Source organism: Vipera ursinii (assembly GCF_947247035.1).
Source record: "Vipera ursinii genome assembly, chromosome: 1".
In the NCBI taxonomy this organism is placed as follows: Eukaryota; Metazoa; Chordata; class Lepidosauria; order Squamata; family Viperidae; genus Vipera; species Vipera ursinii.
In genome coordinates, this window is record NC_139512.1 from 240,205,511 (window position 1) to 240,228,053 (window position 22,543).

Here is a 22,543-nt window from a genome sequence, read left to right on the forward strand (position 1 = left end):
GCCGAACTGGTGCGAACTGGCTGAATCCCACCACTGAATAAGAGCTTAGCTGCTGCTATGCATGCTGTGTCAATCAGTTGTGCATGAGATATAACAACTAGCAAATTGCAGGGTATGACTAAATGATACAGCCAGCATTACAGAAGGATTGTTTTTATAACAGTAGTGTTAATTATTTTTTTTAATGTGAGACGCACATAGTTGTATATAATATAGCACAGAACTTCTACCTTCACAATTAGGTTATCCTATACAGCAGAAATATCTTTCCAGCTGACAACGAACTGCAGAATTCACAGCTCTCCACAGCAAAATAAAAAAAACTTTCCTTCTCAATCTTTCACATTTTTCAGATACAATGATACAAACCTCTAACCCTAATACAATTACCAGTCTCCATTAGGATCTTGCTCTGCCCATCTGCCAACATTAATTCCTTCTTCAGCCGTCTACAGAAATATACAGTAGTTTATAGTTTTTTTTAGTTTGTTTTATTAAAAAAAAGAAAACCACCTATGACCCTTAAATGGCTTTCTAAATATTTCAGTTCAGCATAGTCTCCTCAGGAAGCAATAGCTCTCAGAAAGAGCCTAAGATTGGGAAAATATCTCACCCAAACTGGGTGCCAGATTTACAGACTTTGCAGCCAGAAAGACTTAGGACTTCCAGACACAATGAAGGTTCAGTGAAGACGTTTGATCTAAATTTTCCAAAAGATTTTGCCAATCAAATAAGTAATACCACACACTGTTTGGCTCTTCTGAAGGTGTCTATTCAATTGTCTACATTCCCCTGCCTCCCAATTCATTTTTCTTCCCTTACGGTAACATGTGGCTTCTGAAAGAACCTCATCATCTCTTGATGGGCTTGTTCCTTAGGGTTTTACTATATAAAGCTGAAAATGAGATATTGTTGTGTTGTGACCAATCTGCTCCCTTTGCTGCACTGTCCTACAATAGTTTTGCAGCTAAACTTGATTTAAGGGCAGCCGAAGTTACAAAGCATTCCATTTTTAGTGTTTTGCTTTGTATTCTGTAACACCATCGATATTTGCTCTTCACCCTCAAGAAAACTCTGAAATTAATTGTTCCCATAGATAGTTCTGCCTATGTTCAGATGCCTAGGAGAACTTGAATCGTTTTTCAAACTTGTCTTACTTTAACCTCACAAAAAAAAATCACAGGATGTCATTTAGTTTTGTTCTTAGTCGGTTTGAGTCCATTTCTGCTTTTATCTATAGGAGTTTCTGTAAATAAAATCAATTTAAAAGATGCTATTGAACCTGGAATCCTGAGAATACTGGACTACAATAGCATACAGTGTCACATTATAGATTTAACTAGTTATGTTTTAACTAGTATAAGAGTTAATTATTTTTATAACTTTATAAATGACTCTTTCATTTTCTTCCAGTAAATCCAGTGGTATAAATGGACTGATGGGCTTTAAACAATCTTTTGATTGTTCTTCCTACATATCCAGATTGCTCAGAAAGATTAACTGTGTGTACTAACTTTGCCTAAGAGAGATTAATAGGAGACAAAATTACCTGCAGGGAGTTTGTTTATTTCATCATTTTTGGAGACTCCCTTAATCTGGATCAAAGGGACACTTGCAACTCTACCTTAGTATTTAAATTCCACCTTTATTGGAGTACGTCAAAAGACAGCAGATGAACACTCCCATTCACTGAAACCTGTGGTGCCTGTCTTTCTGCTGCCTTGAACTGGATGCTGATTTTGAAGTTTTGAGGGTGTGTTTTTAAAAAAAAAAATACATGCTCTTTATTTTTGCATGCTGCTCTGAAAGTCAGCTGTTATTGGGAGACAAATATTGGGGGTGATTATGATAAAGAATAGTGGAATAGTTCCACTATTACCTTGCCAAACAGGAAAATCAACACCGCTCTGAAGGGAGATAGAAAAAGTGTCTCAGTGTAAAATTGGTCCAGTTCATATGTAGCGTGCGTTTCTTTTCGCCGGCAGCTTGCTTGAATTAATGAGAGTATCAGATATGCAGAGCAGTATCTTGGGAATCAGGAATTAACAAAACTAAAAGATAAGAGTTGTCTGAAATAGGGTTTCCTGCCTGAGCAGGGGGTTGGACTAAATGACCTCCAAGGTCTCTTCCAACATTATTATTACTATAAAACTTTTATTCATAAAACATGCAACACAAGTCAACTGAACACTCAAATTGACTGGCATTAATGGTTGACACGGGTTGCTGCCAGCATCCTAGGGATCAACCAGGTATCTCCTTAAAATGTAAGATCTTCCGAGTAGCACAGTTTTTTGTAGCTTTGCTGGAGTTATTGCAGGAAGCTGCAATTTCTTGATGTATTTTGCAAAGTTTTTGGACATAGTTCCCAGTGCCCCGATGACAATGGATATCACTGTTACACGTTTCATCCATAATCACGCAAGTTTCAATGGCCAGGTCACAGTATTTCATAATTTTTTCCAGTTCTTTTTCTTCGACTCAGGCATCTCCTGGTACAGCGATATCAATCAACTGTACACTTTGGTTCTCTATGACTGCGATATCTGGCATATTGTGTTCCAAATGGTGATCTGTCTATATTTGGAAGTCCCACAAGATCTTCACCCTCTCATTCTCGACAACTTTTTCCACCCTATGTTCCCACAACTTTTCGGACACAGGCAAGTCGTATTTTTTACACAATGTCCAGTGGATTAGTTTAACAACTCGGTCATGTCTATTTATTTATTTTATTTATTAATGGGACTTATATCCTGCCCTATCTCCCGAAGGACTCAGGGCGGCTAACAACAATAACATATAGTAAGTACAGAAATTAAGATAAAATTAAAATTAAAGTCATCTGTGCAATAAATTAAAATTAAAAATAAATTAAAAATTGAGAACATAATTAAAATGCCTGTCAGTCCAGGTCAGCCAGGTGGAAAAGGAGTATTTTGAGGCTGCGGCGAAAGCACTGGAGATTTTGGGCCATCCGAAGCTCAGGGGGGAGCTGATTCCATAGGACTGGCGCTCCCACAGAGAAGGCCCTTCCCCTGGGGGTCGCCAGCCGACATTGTTTAGCCGACGGTACCCTGAGGAGGCCTTCTCTGTGTGAGCGTACTGGGTGATGGGAATTCGTTCCCGGTAGCAGATGATCCTGCAAGTATCCCAGGCCTAAGCCATGTAGGGCTTTAAAGGTAAGTACCAGCACCTTAAATCTCACCCGGAGGGCAACCGGTAACCAATGCAGCTGATGGAGCAGAGGTGTTATATGGGAGTATTGGGCCGTCTAGCTTTGTAATCAGTTTGTATGATTTTGTTGACTCACATATTAAATGTGAAACAGTTTCAACTTTGTCATTGCAAAGTTGGCCATTAGGATTGTCAGTAGATTTTTGTGTCTTCGCTTTCATGGCATTAATTTGTAGTGTTTGTTCTTGAGCAGCCAGTATTAAGCCTTCCGTTTCTTTCTTGATGGTTCCCATCTTAAGCCATTCCCATGTCAAGTTGTTATCACATTTTCCTTCAATGTTTTTCAAATGCTGTCCATGCAAAGCTTTGGTTTTCCATCTATTTAATCAGTCATCCAGCCGTTTTTCCTTATATTCTGCCTTTGTTTCTGTTATTTTTATAATGCTCTCTGTATTCACAGCCTGCAGCAATTTTTCTGTACTTTGATTTACATAGTCATTCAAACTTCGTTTTTCTTCTTCTACAGTTTGGTGGATTTGCAGTAGCCCTCTGCCCCCTATTCTTCTTGGCAGGTACAACCTGTTGATGTCACTTCGTGGATGTAGAGCGTGGTGCATATTCAAAAGTTTACACATTTTCCGGTCTAGGTGTTCCAATTCAGCCAAAGTCCAGTTGATAATTCCAACTGGGTAGCGTATCTCTGGGACTGCCCATGTATTAATGGCTTTAATTATATTTCCAGCATTCAGGTTTGATTTTAGTATTTTGCGGACTCTCCTGATGTATTCCTTTTGTGTTGACTCTTTGACTTTTCCATTCAAGATGTTATCTGCTTCCAATATGCCTAGGTATTTGTAACCGTCATCCTTTGCTAGTGCTTTCATAATACTTCCATTTCCCAGTTCTATTCATTATTATTATTATTATTATTATTATTATTATTATTATTATTATTATTATTATTTTAATCTAGTGATTCCTAGTAATTGATTAAAAACTCACAGTATTACATACTGTAAGTGAAAATTAGTTGGCAAAATAATATTAAATAATTTAATAATTTGGCAGGCATGAAAAGAGATGTACCATAAATGCAAACAAGGCTAATAAATAATATAATTGATTTTTAACATGCTTTTTGCATTTAGTTCTTATCTACTCCATGTCACTGTTGGTTTAAGTGCGTAGGTGGCGAATCATATATATTTTCCTGTTGGAGCAAGTGGGCTTCTAGAAACTTAACTAGGTACCTTTTTCTCATGCAATGAGTGCCAATATTTTTAAGCCATTTCGATCCATCCATGCATCCATGCATCCTCCTATCTATCTATCTATCTATCTATCTATCTATCTATCTATCTATCTATCTATCTATCTATCCCACTTTATTACTTTATAAGTAACTCCAGGCAGCAAATATCCCTAATACTCCTTCTTTGTCCTATTTTCCCCACAACAACTGTGTGAGGTAGGTTAGGCTGAGAGAGAGTGACTGACCCAAAGTCACCCATCTGGCTTTCATGCCTATCTGGCCAGTAGCACTGTTGGTATATCTCATTATTTATCATTTATCAACAATAAATATTTTTAAAAATCACCATACAACTATTTTTGTTTTTTATATTTAAGACTGCTCTGTTTAGTCCTAAACTGTGTTAAGGTATCAGATTCATGCAGATTTAATGGTATGAATTTGACCTTTCTTATAACTTTGCTGAAAACAGTATGAAATTGTTTAGAAGGCAGAATTGCAGCTTTCTTCCTTCCATGCACATGGGAGAGAAAGGAATGTATGTAAACAACTGCTTCTTATAGACAATAATTCACTTAATCTGTGGGTCTTAGTTTAGAACTATAAAGCAGTACTTCTCAAACATTTTGGTCTCAGGACCTCTTTAGATTCTTAAAAATGTTTGTGGAGCCCAAAGAGCTTTGGTTTATGTGGATTCTACTTATAATGTATTACTATTATATTTTGATTCCATCTTTTTTGTAAATAACTCAAGGGATTAACATCTCCCAGCCTTCTATTTTCCTCACAACATCATTATGAGATAGAAATTAAGATCAAGACATTTTTAAACATGTATTTGAGTTTGCGGACCCCTTAAGGACCTTCAGACCACTCTTTCATTTTCTTGCCTCTTAAATTACAGTATGTTTCTATTCTGTTTTTTATGGAACTATTTTTGATAGTGTTATGTATGCAGGCATCTGCATAGCAACAGCCATCAGGGGGCGTTGGCCTGGACAGTTTCGGCGGGAAACCTAGGGCCAACCCCATTGGCTGTTAGCTTACCTGGCCAGGTATATAAGGAGGCCAGGTAGCCCTCATTCCTCAGTTTCCTCAGTTCACTTCCCCTTCCAATAAAGAGCTGAACTCACACACCGGCTGGCGTCTCTCTTGCGTCGGACCCACTACACAATAGATAGGTTGGTCTGTTTTTTCCCTTTGTGTAAAGACAGATGCAAAAAATGAGTTAAATAGTTCTGCTTTCTCCCTGTTGCTTGCCACTTTCACCCACTAATGGACCAATCATTTCCTTCACTTTTTTCTTGTTTTTTACATGTTGAAAGAAGCTTATTTTTGTTATTGTTGACTTTGGTCACAAGCCTTAGTTCATTTTGAGCCTTAGCTTTCCTCACTTCATCTTTGCAGGCTTGGGCTATTTGCTGATATTCTGACTTAGTTATGTGCCCCTCTTTCCACTTTCTATACTTGTCCTTTTTATCTTTCTATTTATCAGAGAGTTCTTTATGCAGCCACGCTGGTTTCTTTTGAGAGCTGTTATTTTTCCTTTTCGTTGGTATTGTGCTAGACTGGGCTTTTATTATCTCACTTTTCAAAATTTCCCAAGCTTCTTGAGTTGTTTTCCCCTTGAGGATTCTCATCCATGGAATCCTTCTCAAGCCCTCTCTAAGTTTATTGAAATTAGCTCTCTTAAAGTCCAAGACTCTAGTTTGACTGAGTTCTATTGCTTGTGCTTCAATAATGTTGAATTCCAATATTGCATGATCACTTCCCCCCAAGGTTCCTGTGGCTTCAACACCTTCTATCATTTCATCTCTGTTAGTGAGAATTAGATCCAAAATAGCTAATCCCCTAGTTCCCTTCTCTACTTTTTGGGTGACAGAGTTTGTCTCCCAGTTGATGTCAGGGTAGTTAAAGTCCCCCATTATTATTGTGATGTGCTTCCTATATACCTTAGTTAGCTTACTAGCAAAAAGTTCATCTATTTCCACTGTTTTGTTGGGTGGCCTATAGTATACACCTATGGCAATGTCATTCCCCCCCCTTTTATATTGACCCAAATGCATTCAAGTTTACAGTTTTCATTATTGTGTTCTATTTCTGTAGAGATGTAGTTATTCCTTATATAGAGGGCAACTCTACCTCCTCTTTTATTTGGTCTGTTTCTTTTAAATAATTTAAATCCCTCTAGCTGTGTGTTCCATTTGTGGGTTTCATTCCACCATGTTTCCATAATGGCAACAATATCATATCTGCCCTCATTAACCTGAATTTCTAGTTCACTGTTTGCTGTTCATACTCTGTGCATTGGTGTATAGACATTTGAGTCCTTTATGTCTGACCCTGTCTTTACTTTCTACATAACCTGTGTGGTGCCTGAGTTCCCCTATTGTCTTACCACCTACTGTATTTGGTTAGTGCACTTTGTGTGGCACTTGCTAATAGAAGTTTGATTTTGCTTGACAGCAAGGTTGATATTCTTGTCCACACACACACATCTATGTTACATGCACTGATAGCCCTATATAAGCCTCACAAACGTATTTCCTACAGTTCTTTCACAGGTTTTAGGCCTGTGATGTTTACAAAACCATTTCAAGGGAGTAGTCTAATTGTAACCTCTGATTAACCTACATTGCCTTAAGAGCTACAGCAGGTAGCAGCATTCTAGTCAAGGTTGACTGATCTCAAAACAGGTGAGCACAGTTTAAACTGGATACTACTTGGGTGGGATTGCAGAGTAGACTGAAAAGTAAAACAACAAAAAATCCTAGAAGGTCCATCAGGTCTCTTCCATACTGCCATCAAAGCAACAATATAGACAATTTCATTTGCCAATCAAGATTGGAATTTGACACAAAGACTGCTTTTAGTCCCAAAAAGCTTCTTGAAGCTTTCAGATCTGACACCACCACTCCAAGCACATAGAGAACAAAATTTAGCGGTTGAAAAAAAAAAGAAAATGATGCTATCTTTGTACTATTATGTTAGGCTTCATCCTGCTGTAAGAATTTCTAGACCACCCATCTCTGCCCAAAATGAGCATGTAAAATTTTAATAGAGAGTATTGCAACTAAATCTATGGCAACTACCCTATTCTTCCACATCTATGAAAAATAAATCTATGATTTGGGAAAAGACAAAACAACTGCTGAATACCGGTAATTGTCGTATGAGAAACTCACCTGTGAGCACAGGTTATTCTGCAATAAAAGCTTGCCACAGAAGATTTGATTCTCAGAAAAGTTATTTTTATTTATTAGATTATAATCCATCACTCCTCAAATACATATCAGCCAATTTCAATTTCACAACATCTGCCTTTTAAGGAGGATTCAGTGAACCTGGCTTCCACATTGATATTGTTTGTCAGAAGGTTGCAAGAGGTGATCACATGACCCCAGAACGTGTCAACCATCTGCAAATACGAGACAGTTGGCAATTTTTATCACATGACCATGGGGGGATACTTCAATGGTGGTAAGTGTAAAAAATAGTAATGTCACTTTTTCAGTGCTGTTGTAACTTTGAACAGTCATTAAGTGAATGGTTGTAAGTCAAGGACTACTTGTATGGAAATTACATGGAACTTCAGCCTCTTGCTTATATTGCCAGGTGAATGCAGGGTAGAATAATTGATGAGTAAAAACAAAACCGTGATTGTTTTCTACTGGAATCCACTGCAGGGATTTCTAGAAATTGCTACTTGTGCACCGTTTGTTTGTATCTCAACTGTCTCCCATCTTCCAAGGAACTCAAGATGGTGTCCTTTTAGGGGAAAGAATGAAAGCCAGAGTTTTCCTGTTTTAGTATACTAGTAAACTTTCATGGTATGAGTGAAGTCATGTTTGACAAAGCCTCATCACCCAGGCATTGTTTGGAGATGTGGCTCAGATGTGGCTCAGGCTATGATTACTTTAGATGCATGTGAATCTGAACCCAAGCCAAAGTTGCTTGGGTGCGAAACTAAAATCAATTTGGTATGAGACTAAAATCAATGTTCAATAAAACAGCTGGCTGGTGTTGCACTAAGCCATTGTTTGCTTCACCATGCTTACTGAATAATAATGACTGGCTCCACACACTGCTCTAATAAACCCTAAACTGTGGTGGAAATCAAAACCTCAATTCTCAGATCACATTAAACTAAAATCAAACCAACTTCATTAGGTGATGCGAAAGGATAAGGAAATTATACTGGATTGTATAAAAGACTTGGGATAACAATAACAAAATAACTTGTTTCAGAATAAATTGCTATATCAGCATAATTGAACTGGAAAGGTAACCTGAGTTGGCTGGACACTTGGAATGACAGCAGTTAAGTCTGGCTTCTCCCCACCCCTCTCAACGCTTCTGATGGAGTCTTTTCTCTCTTGGTTTTTTTGAGGGGGTGGGTGGGGGCTCTTCTGCTGGTGTTTCCTTCCCATCTTACCAATGAAGGAGAATATTTGTAGCTCAGGGTTGAAAAGAAGGGTCCTCGGTGCTCTCTGAGCTTTCTTGTTTTCTTGCAGACGTTTCATTATCCTAGCTAGGTAGCATCATCAGTGCATCAGTCCTAAGCAGTGATGATGTTACCTAGTTAGGGTAATGAAATCTCATTTTCTCTAAGGGTGTACTTGAAGACGCCTGGGCTGCAAAAGGATACAGAAACCCCAAACCTTAGCTGCCCTTTACCATCGGGTATTTGCAGCCCAGCTATAGAAGCTTTAATGGGGGGGGAAAAAACACCCTCCAAGAATCCCTTGTATGAATATGGAGGGGTAGAGAAAACACAAGTACCAGCACCCCGATACATTTATGCTATAAACCAGGGGTCTTCAAACTTGGCCCTTTTATGACTTGTGGACTTCAACTCCCAGAATAACTCAGCCAGCATGTCTGGCTGAGGAATTCTGGGAGTTGAAGTCCACAAGTCATAAAAGGGCCAAGTTTGAAGACCCCTGCGTGTATTTGCTCCGTTCCCTCGCACCAATTTTAAAAGGGGCACCGAATCGCAGCCCCCCCGACACACACACACACCCCGGTCCCCCAGACGTGCATTTTTGTTCCTTGTGCATCGCCCTTCTGATTCACCCCGATACATTTATGCTATAAACCAGGGGTCTTCAAACTTGGCCCTTTTATGACTTGTGGACTTCAACTCCCAGAATTCCTCAGCCAGCTGGCTGAGGAATTCTGGGAGTTGAAGTCCACAAGTCATAAAAGGGCCAAGTTTGAAGACCCCTGCTATAAACACTCTGGTTAGCTAGCTTACTTGTAAAGCCTACCTTGCCCCTCACTTTTATTGCGATGGCTTTTGCTTTAAATTGGAGGCGCCTTTAATTAAAACGTACAGAAGAACACCCCTCACCATGGCCCTCCCTTCTTGGGTTTATTTAAATAGCCTGTCTTAAGGGGGGGGGGGAAATGAATCAGATTTGTCCGCTTGCTCGGAAGCGCCCCGCCTCGGAACGAAAGCGAGGCGCGCGCGACGACCGGCTTGCTGAGGGAATCCCGAGCAGCAGCCAACTGCCGGGGGAAGGCGGCGCGACGTTGTCGGGCACCGACTCCGCAATTAATCTTGCCCGGTTTTGCAACGGCGTGCTCCTACAAAAGACACCCTTGCAGATTTATTTCCCAGTTTGGGAAAGGAGGAGCTCGCCCCGACCTTCTTCGCTCCTTCCAGCGCGAATTAAAAACTTACCTATTTGAACCAGGGGTCTTCAAACTTGGCCCTTTTATGACTTGTGGACTTCAACTCCCAGAATTCCTCAGCCAGCTTTGCTGGCTGAGGAATTCTGGGAGTTGAAGTCCACAAGTCATAAAAGGGCCAAGTTTGAAGACCCCTGACAATCTGGCCTGGTCTGATGTGTTTAGGGTTGGATTTAATTTTAACCTAGTTTTAATTATTGTATTATATGGGGCATAATTATTTAATTCTTTTTAACCTCCTTTTTAAACTTTTGTATTGATATTCTGATATTTATTGCCCTGTACGCCGCCCTGAGTCCTTCGGGGAGAAGGGCGGTCTAAAAATGTAATAAATAATAAATAATAATAATAATATGCGCCGAGAAATAGCGCCTCCTGTGCCTCAGCAAACCGCGCGCCCCTCGTTTCTCTCTGTCCTAGACCGGCGCGGGAAGAGCGGGAAAACTATTGGAACGAGCCGGCCTGGCCTGATGGATTTGGGTTTTAATATTATTTTAACTAATGTATTCTTATTTTTATTGCCCTGTACACCGCCCTGAGTCCCTCAGGAGAAGGGCGGTATATAAATCAAATAAATAAATACATACATACATACATACATACATACATAAATACATACATACATAAATAAATACATAAATAAATACATAAATAAATAAATCGCCTTTTTTGCATCTGACAGGGGGGGGGGAAAGCGGCCCCGTCTAGCCGCTCGGCCCCTGCTCTTACGGAGCGGCTGCCCTCTCCGGGAGTGCCGTCCCCGCCGGCTCTCCCGCCACTTCTTCCTCCCTCCCGTCGCTCCCGAAGCTGCCCTGCCCTCTCCTTTCGCGCCGCTCTTCCCCGCCCACGCGGCTGGGAAAGACCCTAGCAGGCGGATCCCCCTCCGCCCGCAGCAGTAGCCTTCGCCAGGGCTTCGCCGCCGCTGCCGTCGCCACCCCGCCTTTTCCCTCACGAGTCAACTGAAGGCGGCGGGTACCCCGGCGGCGCTGCCCTTTTGGACGGCTCGTCCTCTGCGCGCGCTTGCAATTCTGCGACCCTGCACTTTGGGACGGCCGCGCGTTCGCGGCTGCGGAGCGCGAGTCTCGAAGGAGCGAAGAGGCTTAGGCGAGCGGTGGCCCATTCGCACGAGGTACGGTTGCCCCACCGGCTTCCAGGCTTGCGTTGATCTTCAGTCCTAAAGGGGGGAAGGAAAAAAAAATTGCCCCCGGTTGGAATGGCTTGTCTGGAAGCGGCCCCGTTCCTTGCCTCGTAGAGGACGCGTTTCAGGCTTGAGCTAACCTGCCAGAAAGCCGATGGTTTTAAACGGGGCTTCTTGAAGAAATGCTTGGTGCGGGGCTGTTGAGACGGGAAAAGCGGGATGCCGACTTGGATCGGGATCGGGGGCGAAAGGTAGAGTTAATGAAAATAGGAAAGCGAAGAGGTGAATCGGAAGGGCGATGCACAAAGGCACAAAAATGCACGTCTGGGGGACCGGGTGTGTGTGTGTCGGGGGGGGGGCTGCGATTCGGTGCCCCTTTTAAAATTGGTGCGAGGGAACGGAGCAAATACACGCAGGGGTCTTCAAACTTGGCCCTTTTATGACTTGTGGACTTCAACTCCCAGAATTCCTCAGCCAGCTTTGCTGGCTGAGGAATTCTGGGAGTTGAAGTCCACAAGTCATAAAAGGGCCAAGTTTGAAGACCCCTGAAATACAGCATAGGACCAGGCGGGAAGCATCCCCTATCCCTCTCTAAGAAAGACACTTGGTTGAGTTGGACGGCCATAGAAATGGAATAAATACATTGAATTAAATAAAATCAATCTGCTACAGGCTAAATCAAAGATTGTAAAGACAAATTGGTTGGAAATAAATGATGGTAGCTTCGGCAACATCGGTGAGCGGAATTTTAGCACTGCTTTCTTATGGTTGCGCGTCGTTCTTGGAAGCGATTCCTAGGAGGGTTAATAGCGGAGCCAGAGAAAGAATAAACAGACTTGGATTTAAAGCCCAGGAAAGGAAATTGAAGAATGGAAGTGGGAAAGCTATGTGTACTTTAAGTAGAATTTAGGCATTGGTGGGATGCATTTACCATGATAAATATTTTGGTTTTGCTCAGCTTGGTACACAAAGGTCTTTGAGTATTTATTGAGCTTCTGTATGGATTTGACAGGGCAAAAGATTTAGCTCTCTTGAAATAGTCAGCTTTTAAATTCAGAACCAACCCTGCATTTCCTTTTGGGAAAACTGACACTAATTTTATCCAGATTGCCTCTTCGACGAGCTCTGTGTGTTGGAATCACAAAAGTCTTTTACTAAGGTTACTTATTTGATTTTCAGCTTCAGACACCTTGTTTAAATAAATGAAAAGAAGGCAGCAGAAATGTAGAAAGGGAGGGACCCTAAAAAGTAATTACATTTAATAAAAACAGCCAAAGCATTTTGATTAGTTTGTAACACAGAGTTAATTCAGACACCATTTGAAAGTTTTTGGCTTAAAAGACCTATGGATTCCTTCACTTCAGATTACAAGTGAACATGAAGCAGAATGAAGACATGGCTAACCCCAATTTCATACTTTCCTTGCATTTTTAGAAGATTTCTTTTATCCCACCTTTATTACATTTGTAAATAACTCACAGCAGCAAACATAGCTAATACTCTTTGCTCCTCCTATTTTCCTCACAACAACCCTGTGAGGTGGGTTGGGCTGAGAGAGAGGGACTGATCCAAAGTCACCCAGCTGGCATTCATGCCTAAGGATGGACTGGAATTCACCGTCTCCTGGTTTCTAGCCTGGTGTCTTAACCTCTAGACCTAGCTTGCATTTACACCAGACCCATAGAACAGTGATGGCGAACCTTTTAGAGACTGAGTATCCAAACTGCAACCCAAAACCCACATGTATCATTGGGTGTCAGGTGGGCCTGGCCCATTGGGTGGGCGTGGCTGTGGTGGTAGAGGCAGACTGGATGGGGCTAAAAAGTTCAATCAATCAATTCTAACTGCGAGGTCCCATGAGAAGTTGAAATTGATTGATTGATTGAACCTTTTTTTTTTTGCACACGGCGGAGGCCTAAAGCGAAAAGGTTTTATAAAACCCAGCTGAAGGCCTAGGAGTGGGGCAGCGGCATGTGTGCCCACAGAGAGGGCTTTGCGTGCCACCTGTGGCACGCGTGCCATAGGTTCGCCACCACAGCCATAGAAGGTTCTGACTGCTGTCAAAACTGAACCTCTTTTACATATGAAGTATTCCATGGGGCTCCCCAACTTCCACATACCTGTCTTTATTTGAGTGAGAAGGTTTTGTGCTCCTCATGGACCAAACTGGAAAGTGATTTAAGCAATATATTAAAGGTGATTGGAGTTTTCAAAGCTCTTCCTATATTGCAGAGTGAAAAGGAAATAGTGTTGACAGCAGTAACCCTAAGAACTCAATTAAGTCATTACCAGCACAGAGGGGAGAAAACAGTTTCTTTGCCAAAAGTAATTTTCTCTCTCATTGCAGTAATTTCAAGCTTTTATTTTTAGAATTTTTCTTCCAGTGGGAACCACTGCCATTTAGGCATTGAAAAGTCTCCACTCATTAATTTCTGCCTTAACTGCAATACTGCATATATATACATTGCAATGATTCACAAATGGATTTATGAGCCATTATTTTGGAAACATACCACTTCATATTGCATTTTGGATATAAGTGTTCAAGAAAGTGGTAAAATGACTAGAATAAGATTCTGGAGTTTGTCTCAGATTACTGGGCACTGACCCAAGTACACCCTCAGATATAGATAGCTTACATTTTATGTTTTCTTTTGCAAGTAGGGTGATGGTGTGTAGTTTCATGGCTCATATATACTGCCAATCAATCTCTTTCAGACCTTGGAAGGAGGCAGTTGCAAACCACTTCTGAAAAAACCTTGCCAAGAAAACTTCTGGCACTTATCCAGGCCATTGCCAGGACTCAAAAAACTGACTAACAGACCAAAAAAAGAATGGCATAAAATGATTGGATTGTTAAAAAAATGGGAAGAGATGGGAGGGAATCTCTCCACAAGAGAATGGTTTAAGCTAAAAAGAGCCAGCTGTACTTTAAAACCTGAGCAATTATTAGGGAAACAAAATCTTAAATGAGAGTCCCAAGAGTGGGCCAGTCTTGAGGCCTTTTCTAGATAATCCAGTCAATTACAGATAATAATTAACAGTGCTTTTTGTAAAAGAAAAAGGTGCCGGAACTCACACCTGTCATACAACCCGCCTTGCCTACCCTACAAGGTTCCATCCAAAAAAGGTGCCGGAACTCCGTTCTGAGCGTTCTATGACGAAAAAAAGCCCTGATAATTAAATATCCAACCCCGTTGGGTTAGGGTAGAAAATCTAAATTTTAAGCATCTGAAATTCTGAGAAGATAGAGTGAAAGTATTCCTTGGGAAAGCCATATCTCAATCAAATCAGAAAAACAAAGAGACCTTCCAAATTATAAATTATATCAGGAAGATAGATTTTAATGGCACTCCTAGTAAATTTTATTATAAAGCTTTTAGAATCTAAGAGTAAAAGAGTAATAAGGATTGGAGTAAAGGCAGATTCTGTTGACAGTGGGTTCTACCTATATGGAAAATGTTTTCAGAACTATAAACTGCTCTGGGAGATTCCCATTATTCCCATTAAATCTTTACAATGTATTTGTTGCATGGGTGATAATATAAGCCAAAGAACTAAAACAGGGCTGTCAAACTGCCGGCCCACGGGCCGGGTGCGTCATAGCAAAACTGCGCCCACCCCATTGCCGGCAATGGGAAAAAAGTCATGACACGTCACGTGACGTTGCGAGTTTGACACCCCTGAACTAAAGGATGAAGTCAGTCAGTGAAGTTCCTTTTAACTTATTGCATATTGCATACCTCTTTGGCCTGATGAAATAACTTACATACATTTTGAGGCTTGGATGCAGGGACTTTTCTCTTTTCCCTACTTGGCATCTTTCTCAAGCCCTTTTACTTGGAAAGTTTTGTCCATAGAACCCCACTGCCATTTGGTGATTGTTTTTCCTGGCTAGCTTATGGAGATAAGAATGAATAACAGCAGAGAAAGTATTATTGTTTCCAGTCTGTACTGATAGATGATAGTTTTTTCATATGTAAGATGGGATTTTTTTTAAGGCCAATATTTAAAGTTTAGGAAGCATTTTGTAAAAAAAAGCAAAATGAAATGCTGTGTACTCAGTTTTGCAGTCTAAAAGAAGAGACAAAAACAGCAGAGAGGGAGATATATAAATTAATATATAGGAATTTGTGGAGTCCTTGATGCTCTCTGAATTTGATTGCTTGCTTGTAGATATTTCATCACCCATCTAGGTAACATCTTAAGTGCTAATGAATATAGGGTTTGCTTCTTATTTGTATGCAGTAATTGCCCTATGAGTATTGGTGGGAGTGTGGTTTTCTCCATGGCAGCACTTGATTATAGGTATCCCTCTACTTATGACCACAAGAGGGACCAGAAAATTGGTTGTTAAGTAAGCATCATATGACTGCATCCAATTTTATACCTTTTTTGCTGTAATTATTAAATAAACCATTGAATCATCAGATGATTAAGACTTGTGTTACCCTCCCAATTGACTTTGCTTATCAGAAGCTGGCTGGAAAGATCACAAATGGTGATCCTGTGAACATGGGATACTGCAGCCATCGTGAATGCATAACAATTGCCAAGCACCAAAATCACAATTACGTGCCATGATTTTTTTCAGTAACCCCATAACTTCAAATTGTCACAAATGATCATAGGTCATGCCTGTCATAAAAGGACCAAGTTCGAAGACCCCTGGTCTAGATGCTCACAGTTTCCTAATTGAACCTATGGTTGAATTTGGGCATGTGTTGTGAGGGTAAGGAGATTTCTTTGTGTCTCTTGACTTCTAGTTGGTATTCATGGATGGGTTCCACTAGTCTTCTGCCTGTCTGTCCTACGTAGTGGCTGGTACAGTTGTTGCACTGTATGTTGTAGCTGATTCTTATTTTTTTTTCTTTGTGGGATATTGGGTATTTTAGTTTACTTAAGATGTTTTGAAAGGCCTTATTTGGTTTTTGTGCTCTGGTGATGCTGTGTGGCTGTAATGTTAATTGTTTTTTTAGATGTTTTGATGTATAGAAGTGTTATATTTTTCATAGCTTGTGTTAATTGTGCTATATGGTTGATTGGTCAGCACGTTTTATCAAAACCACTACAATACAAGCAAGTGTTCGAATCACTACAGCACAACCAAACATCAAATTCAGAGGTAAGGACCTTTCTTAAGCTTGCTGTCAGATAGTAACTAAGAAGTACGAAGACATTCAAAACATGTGGGCTACCAAGGAGCCGTGGCTGATTCACACTCCCTATCATATGAATGTAATAATATATTCAACGAACACAGTCTGAAGTACTGAAACACATTTTTATTATTCATTAAGTGCACTTGAAATAAATTTTCTGCCCTCTAGTGGTTATTTCAGAAACATATTTGAGTTTAAGATGAAAGGAAAGTTAAGATGAAGGGAAACTTTATTATTAGTTTTACTGTAATTCATCACCCACCCACTCTTCAAATTGGGTCAAAACAATTAAAAATAGATGTAAACCAATATATAAAAGATACGATTACTTATTATATAGTGTATAAAATTATAATTCAATAGCTTAAATTTAAGCAACCTGCTCTTAGATTTAGTCTTATATCTAGTCTAAATAAAAATAGCTTCAACTTTTCCCAAATGATGGTTAAACTTGACACAGATGAGAAATATCATTGGATATTAGTACAATTAGCACTAGCAAAGTATCTGTCTCTGAGGTATAGAAAGATCCTTTCAAATAGGACATAGCTAACTAACTAAACTAACTAAAATTGTGCTTACACCACCAAAAATGATTAATCCAGGCCTTATTTTTCCATCTGATCTACTCCCCATCTTGTACAATAAAAGAAACCACACACTCACAGCAGAATATAGTTAACTAAACTATCGTTTTAGGTCCTTTTAAGGACTAGACTAGAGCACACCTTGGCTGATAGGCATATTTAAAAATTGGAACTATGTTGTGACTGTCATAGAGGGATTTTGTGAGTTTAGAACATGGCTGCAAAAGTGGGACTTGCCAATCATTAACATATAGGCTGTAAGACGAACTAGTGAGGATTCTCTGAATCACTCCTCCTACCAGGGGTCTTCAGACGTGGCCCTTTTATGACTTGTGGACTTGAACTCCCAACCAGCAACTCTAGATGAGGAATTCTGGGAGTTGAAGTACACAAGTCATAAAAGGGCCAAGTTTGAAGACCCCTGTCCTAACCCCTTAAGGTGTCCCCTTTCACTTTTCTCTATCCTTTTCCTTTTCTCTGGCAAATGATCTTCAGTCCCCACTATTATTATTTTCAAGGAGCTTATGGGAAACGTACATTGCAGGCCATCTTGAAAGCAACACTGGTGATGCTTAATGCTTGCTTTACTAAAGGAGCAAAAGGCAAGTGTCCAGAGGTGTCAATATTGCCAATATGGCTGCTTGAATTGTGGCCTAGGTGAAGAATGGTGGGGTGTCGTAGCCTCATTGTTACCTTTTGAGAACCTCCCTTGCTGTAAGCCAAAGAAGTCTCACAGAACTGTGCTATTTGTAAAAGTATATGTGGAAATGAGTCAGAAGATGAAGGAGAAAATACCTCAGGTTTTGATTTTACTACTGGGAGAAGTGAGTGAATGAGAGACAGAGAACAGGGAAAAATGCGTGCTTTTAGATGTTGTTTCATTTGTTTTTGAGGCAAAGGAGAATACAGTGGCCAGAGGAGGAGTCAAGCCACACATTTATTCTTTGCTGTGATTAGGATAGCCGCAATCACACTGTGGCACTGTCCTTCATTACATCAGATGCGCCTGCCGTTAATTACAAGTTACCTTCCTGAATTTGCTGCAGTAAGAAGCATATATATTTAACAAACCAAAATGCAATACAAGAAGCTGGTGTGGTCCTTGTGGTTGTGTTAGGACTAGTTTCAGAGCACTGCAACATTCAGGCTGTTTTTTTATACAAACCATCTAAGGGAAGAGACACTATTAATACCGCCAGGTTTAAAAAAGGATCCTCTCTTATTGAAACAACAGGTTGGAAAGCACTAGAAATGTAATATAATTATGTGTGCTGCTGGTTTGAAATATAGAGGGAAATAACATTTAATCTCTTGCTGCTTCTGAATATACAACTATGGCAACCTCTTGCAGATCATCCCAACTTGGTGCCCACCACAGGCATTCAAATAAAACTTCCAGAATTTTAAGAATTTCTCCCTGACTAGTTAAGTCCGTGCTCAATTTTGAATTGAATTGCAAATAGTGCAATTTCTATTGATGTGTCAAATAAAACTTTGGAAGGTAACTGGCCTGGGACAATGCAGAAGAGACAAATCAGCTGCATTTCCCATGTAATACAGGTCAGGTGGTTCTTCCCTCTTGTCCTTGCTCTTGAGATTTTCCCTTTTCTCCTAAAACCAAAGTCCTATCTTACTTAAATACCATTCTGCCATTTTTGCCTGCTCTAAATATGGCTTTGCCAGTGGCTGCTTTTCAAGGTAATTCAAGGATAAAAAGCACAGCAGAGGATGGAAGTTGTTTTAGCATTCCATCATTGGCCAACATGGAAGTACATTGGATGACTTCAATAGAAAAATGTGAAGATACTCCAGGCAACCACAGAAAAACAGTGTCTATGGAGATTCTCAGTCATCCAGGTCATGGTTGTCCCAAAGGTGCTTTTTCAGGAGGCAACTGGACTTTCTTGTTTTTCTTTGAAGACGTTTTGCTTCTCATCCAAGAAGCTTCTTCAGCTCTGATTGGATGGTGGGGAATATAAATCCTTCACTTCCCCATCATCCAGTCAGAACTGAAGAAGCTTCTTGGTTAAGAAGCAAAACGTCTTCAATTAAAAATAAGAAAGTCCAGTTGCCTCCTGAAAAAGCACCTTTGGGACAGAAAAACAATGTTGAGAACTGAGAAGATATACTTGGAATATCTTCAATATACTATGTGAAAAGGGCCTTATGTATACTTAAGTTTAGTAAGTATTCTGATGGACTGAATTCAGTTTCTGAGTCGACATGGATATTTATCAAAATATTCTTGAGAAAGGTATTTCACTTCTGGATTGATCCTGGTTTGTTCTATCTTTTATATAGCAAGTTCAGTTAGGAGATCTAATGCAAATGCTAGTGGAAAAAAAGATTTGTAAGTAAAGTAAAGGCATCAGCTGTGACAGTTTTACCTCAAACTCTTAATTATTTCTAAAATATGTTAGTTAAGTTCAGTAGTTATAGATATACAATACAAGAATTGGAATTTGCTGTCTTGTAGAGTGGTTAAAGTCTTAGAATAAGATTGAGGAGAGATTGATTTCAATTGACAGCAAAGAAATCTTGATGAGTGATTTTGGGCCAGGCACTCTTTCTCAGCCAACCTACCTTACAGGATTGTACCTCAGAATAGAAGATGGAATGAGAGCCCCACATAAGACACCTTGAAGTTCTGAGGGAAAGCAAGGATGTATTAAAAATGTATTTTTTTTCTAATACTACACAGTACCAGTATAGAGCAGCATATGGTTATAAGAAGACTAAAAAAATGATCAATAAATAAATATTTTTGGCTTTGCTAGCCACATGAATGCTTAAATATTTGTTTAATTAGATGCAGAATAAAATTTCAAAAAGCTAAAAATGAAAAAAAAATGCTGATAGCTATTTGAATATGTTACTTTTATTATATTGATTGTCTTTATAGCTCAGCTCCATCCAGTAGAGTCACCCTGACTCTACCCAAAATAGGGACCACCAGGTCGTAAAGTGGGAGTTTTTAATTGTCTTTATAGGGCCATATTTAATATTACTATGACACAAATTTACAAGGTTTCTAGAAGCTTTTGTAAATTTATGGTAATTAAAATAATATTTCACACTTTTTTTTTTCAAAACAGAAACCAAGCACATGATGGCCTTAGTTCTGCTCATTTCGACTCTTGCCTTCAGCCTCACAAATGGAATAAACCTGCAAGATTTTAGCTGGCAGTTAAAAAAAATACCACAGATTGTGAAGGAAAAGACTGTCTTTCTCGACACTCCTAAATTTGAAGCCAGTGCCAAATTAGAACTGAGCGGCGTATGTGGGATTGAATGCCAAAGGACACTACCAGTGCCACGTTGGTCTGATCTGAAGGAGCTGCTTTCCTATGAGACAGTCTTTGAGAATGGGACGAGGACCTTGACAGAAGTGGAGGTTCTGGGGATGGAGCCCGACGCAATTGTAAATGTTACTAACAAGATGCCAAGAAGAAGGAAGAGACAGGTCTATGGCACAGACAGCAGATTCAGCATTTCAGACACTCGATTTCTGACCAACTTTCCTTTTAACACAGCGGTAAAGATCTCCACGGGCTGCAGTGGCATCCTTATTTCTCCAAAGCATGTACTCACTGCTGCCCATTGTGTGCATGACGGTAAAGATTACATTAAAGGTGGCAAGAAACTGAGAGTGGGGCTGTTGAAACTGAAATCCAAAGGCAGTGGCAAGAGACGCAGGGGAGCCAAGAGGAGTAAGAGGGAGGTGCCAGAAGTCAAAGATGATGTGGCTGACTCCAAACTCCAGAAGAGGGGAGCTGGCAGCAGAGCTGGCAGAAAACAAAAGACATCAGTGTTGAATGAGAGGAAGTCAGAGCGCAAGCCCTCCTTCCAGTGGACCAGAGTTAAAAGTACTCAGATCCCCAAAGGCTGGACAACAGATGTGACAAGGGATGTGGCAGTCGATTATGACTATGCAGTTTTGGAGCTCAGGCGTCCCCACAAGAAGAAATACATGGAACTTGGCATCAGTCCGAATAGCAAGATGATTCCTGGAAATATGATCCACTTTTCTGGATATGATGCAGACCGAGCTGGCCAACTGGTTTATCGCTTTTGCAGCATATCTGATGAATCCAATGATCTCTTCTACCAATATTGTGATGCTGAGCCTGGCTCTACTGGTTCAGGAATCTACCTCCGCCTTAAAGAACCAAACAAGAAGAAATGGAAACGCAAAATTATTGCCATTTATTCTGGCCACCAGTGGGTGGACGTTAATGGAGAACAACAGGATTACAATGTTGCAGTTCGAATTACACCCCTCAAATATGCTCAGATTTGCCTCTGGTTAGGGAACAATGACACTTGTGCACAGGGCTAACAATAATACAGAATCATCTAATATCTAGTAGCGTTGGGCAATGGAAGTCATACATTGAATTTGAACTTGGCTTTAGAAATTAGATTTTTTTGTATTGATTCAGCATTTTCTGCTAGGTTAATTAAGTTAACCATAAACTTGAGGTGCACTTAAATCCCAGGTTGTGTATGTATGTATGTATATGTCTCTCTGTGTGTACACACAAACACACACGTATATAGGTAAGTTTAAATCATTCATACTAAAGAACAAATATTCTTGGCTCTTTCAGTTTGTTACTCAGTTAACACTTTAAAGAAAAGATTCTTCTCTGGTAACTGGTATTATTAAAACATTTACTATTTTATTTCCAACATATTAACTTATCTCAGGGTTCTGCTCAAATAAGCATCATGTATTCATTATTGAAACATAGAGTAAGACAAGAGAAAAAAAATGATCTTCACACTTTGGTGGTCCTACCAAATTAATGTTTAAGTATTTCTAAAATTTGGGAAACCCATTTTCTTGAATTCTAAACCAATAAAATTAAGCTTAATCAAAGTGGCATGTTCCCAATTTGAAGAAACGAGAAGGAACCGTATTATTTAAATACCTTTAAATCATATTTAGAAAATGAACAAAACTGGGAGTATTAAAATTTATTTGTTTTATGCAGTCACTACTTTGAACAAATCCCTGCCTGTTATTAAGGTGCAATAATGACATTTATGTATTCTAATTTTTAAAACTATAAAAAGCTAAATGTATCATTCTATCAGAAATTGGAGATAACAGTAGCCCAAGAAGCCATATACAATATACTCCTAATGGTAAGGGTAGCTTGAAGAAGAAAATAACTGGTCTCAAATGTAAACAGATGTAATTGTCACATATATTGAAGTGTACATAAAAGTTTCACCATAAAGGTAACCTGAGATGCACAAGTTGTACTGTTTCCCAACCTCAACAAACTTGGAGATGTGAAAACTTCAATTCCTAAAGATTCTTAGCAGTGGTTATGCTGACTGAAGATTTCTAGGAGTTGAAGTCCACAGACCTTCAAAGCTGTTGAGATTGGAAAAACCTGTATTAAGATCTATCACTGAATCTTTCTTTCTTCAAACAATAGGCCACATTGTGGAAACAATTCTTCAGATTTCTACCACAACTACCAAAGCAAATAATTATTTGTTAATTAATCATGATCTCTAA

At 39.7% G+C, this 22,543-nt stretch overlaps 1 protein-coding gene across 1 annotated transcript; it reads left to right on the top strand.

Annotated features, from left to right (window-relative positions):
- Nucleotides 1-20,119: 20,119 nt before the first annotated feature.
- PRSS35 (serine protease 35) lies at nt 20,120-21,428 on the top strand (the record flags this gene model as incomplete). The annotated part of the gene is made up of 1 exon (XM_083349224.1): nt 20,120-21,428. One exon carries the CDS (start codon nt 20,120-20,122, stop codon nt 21,347-21,349), a length of 1,230 nt encoding a protein of 409 aa, XP_083205350.1. The 3' UTR covers nt 21,350-21,428.
- Between the last annotated feature and the right edge of the window lie 1,115 nt (nt 21,429-22,543).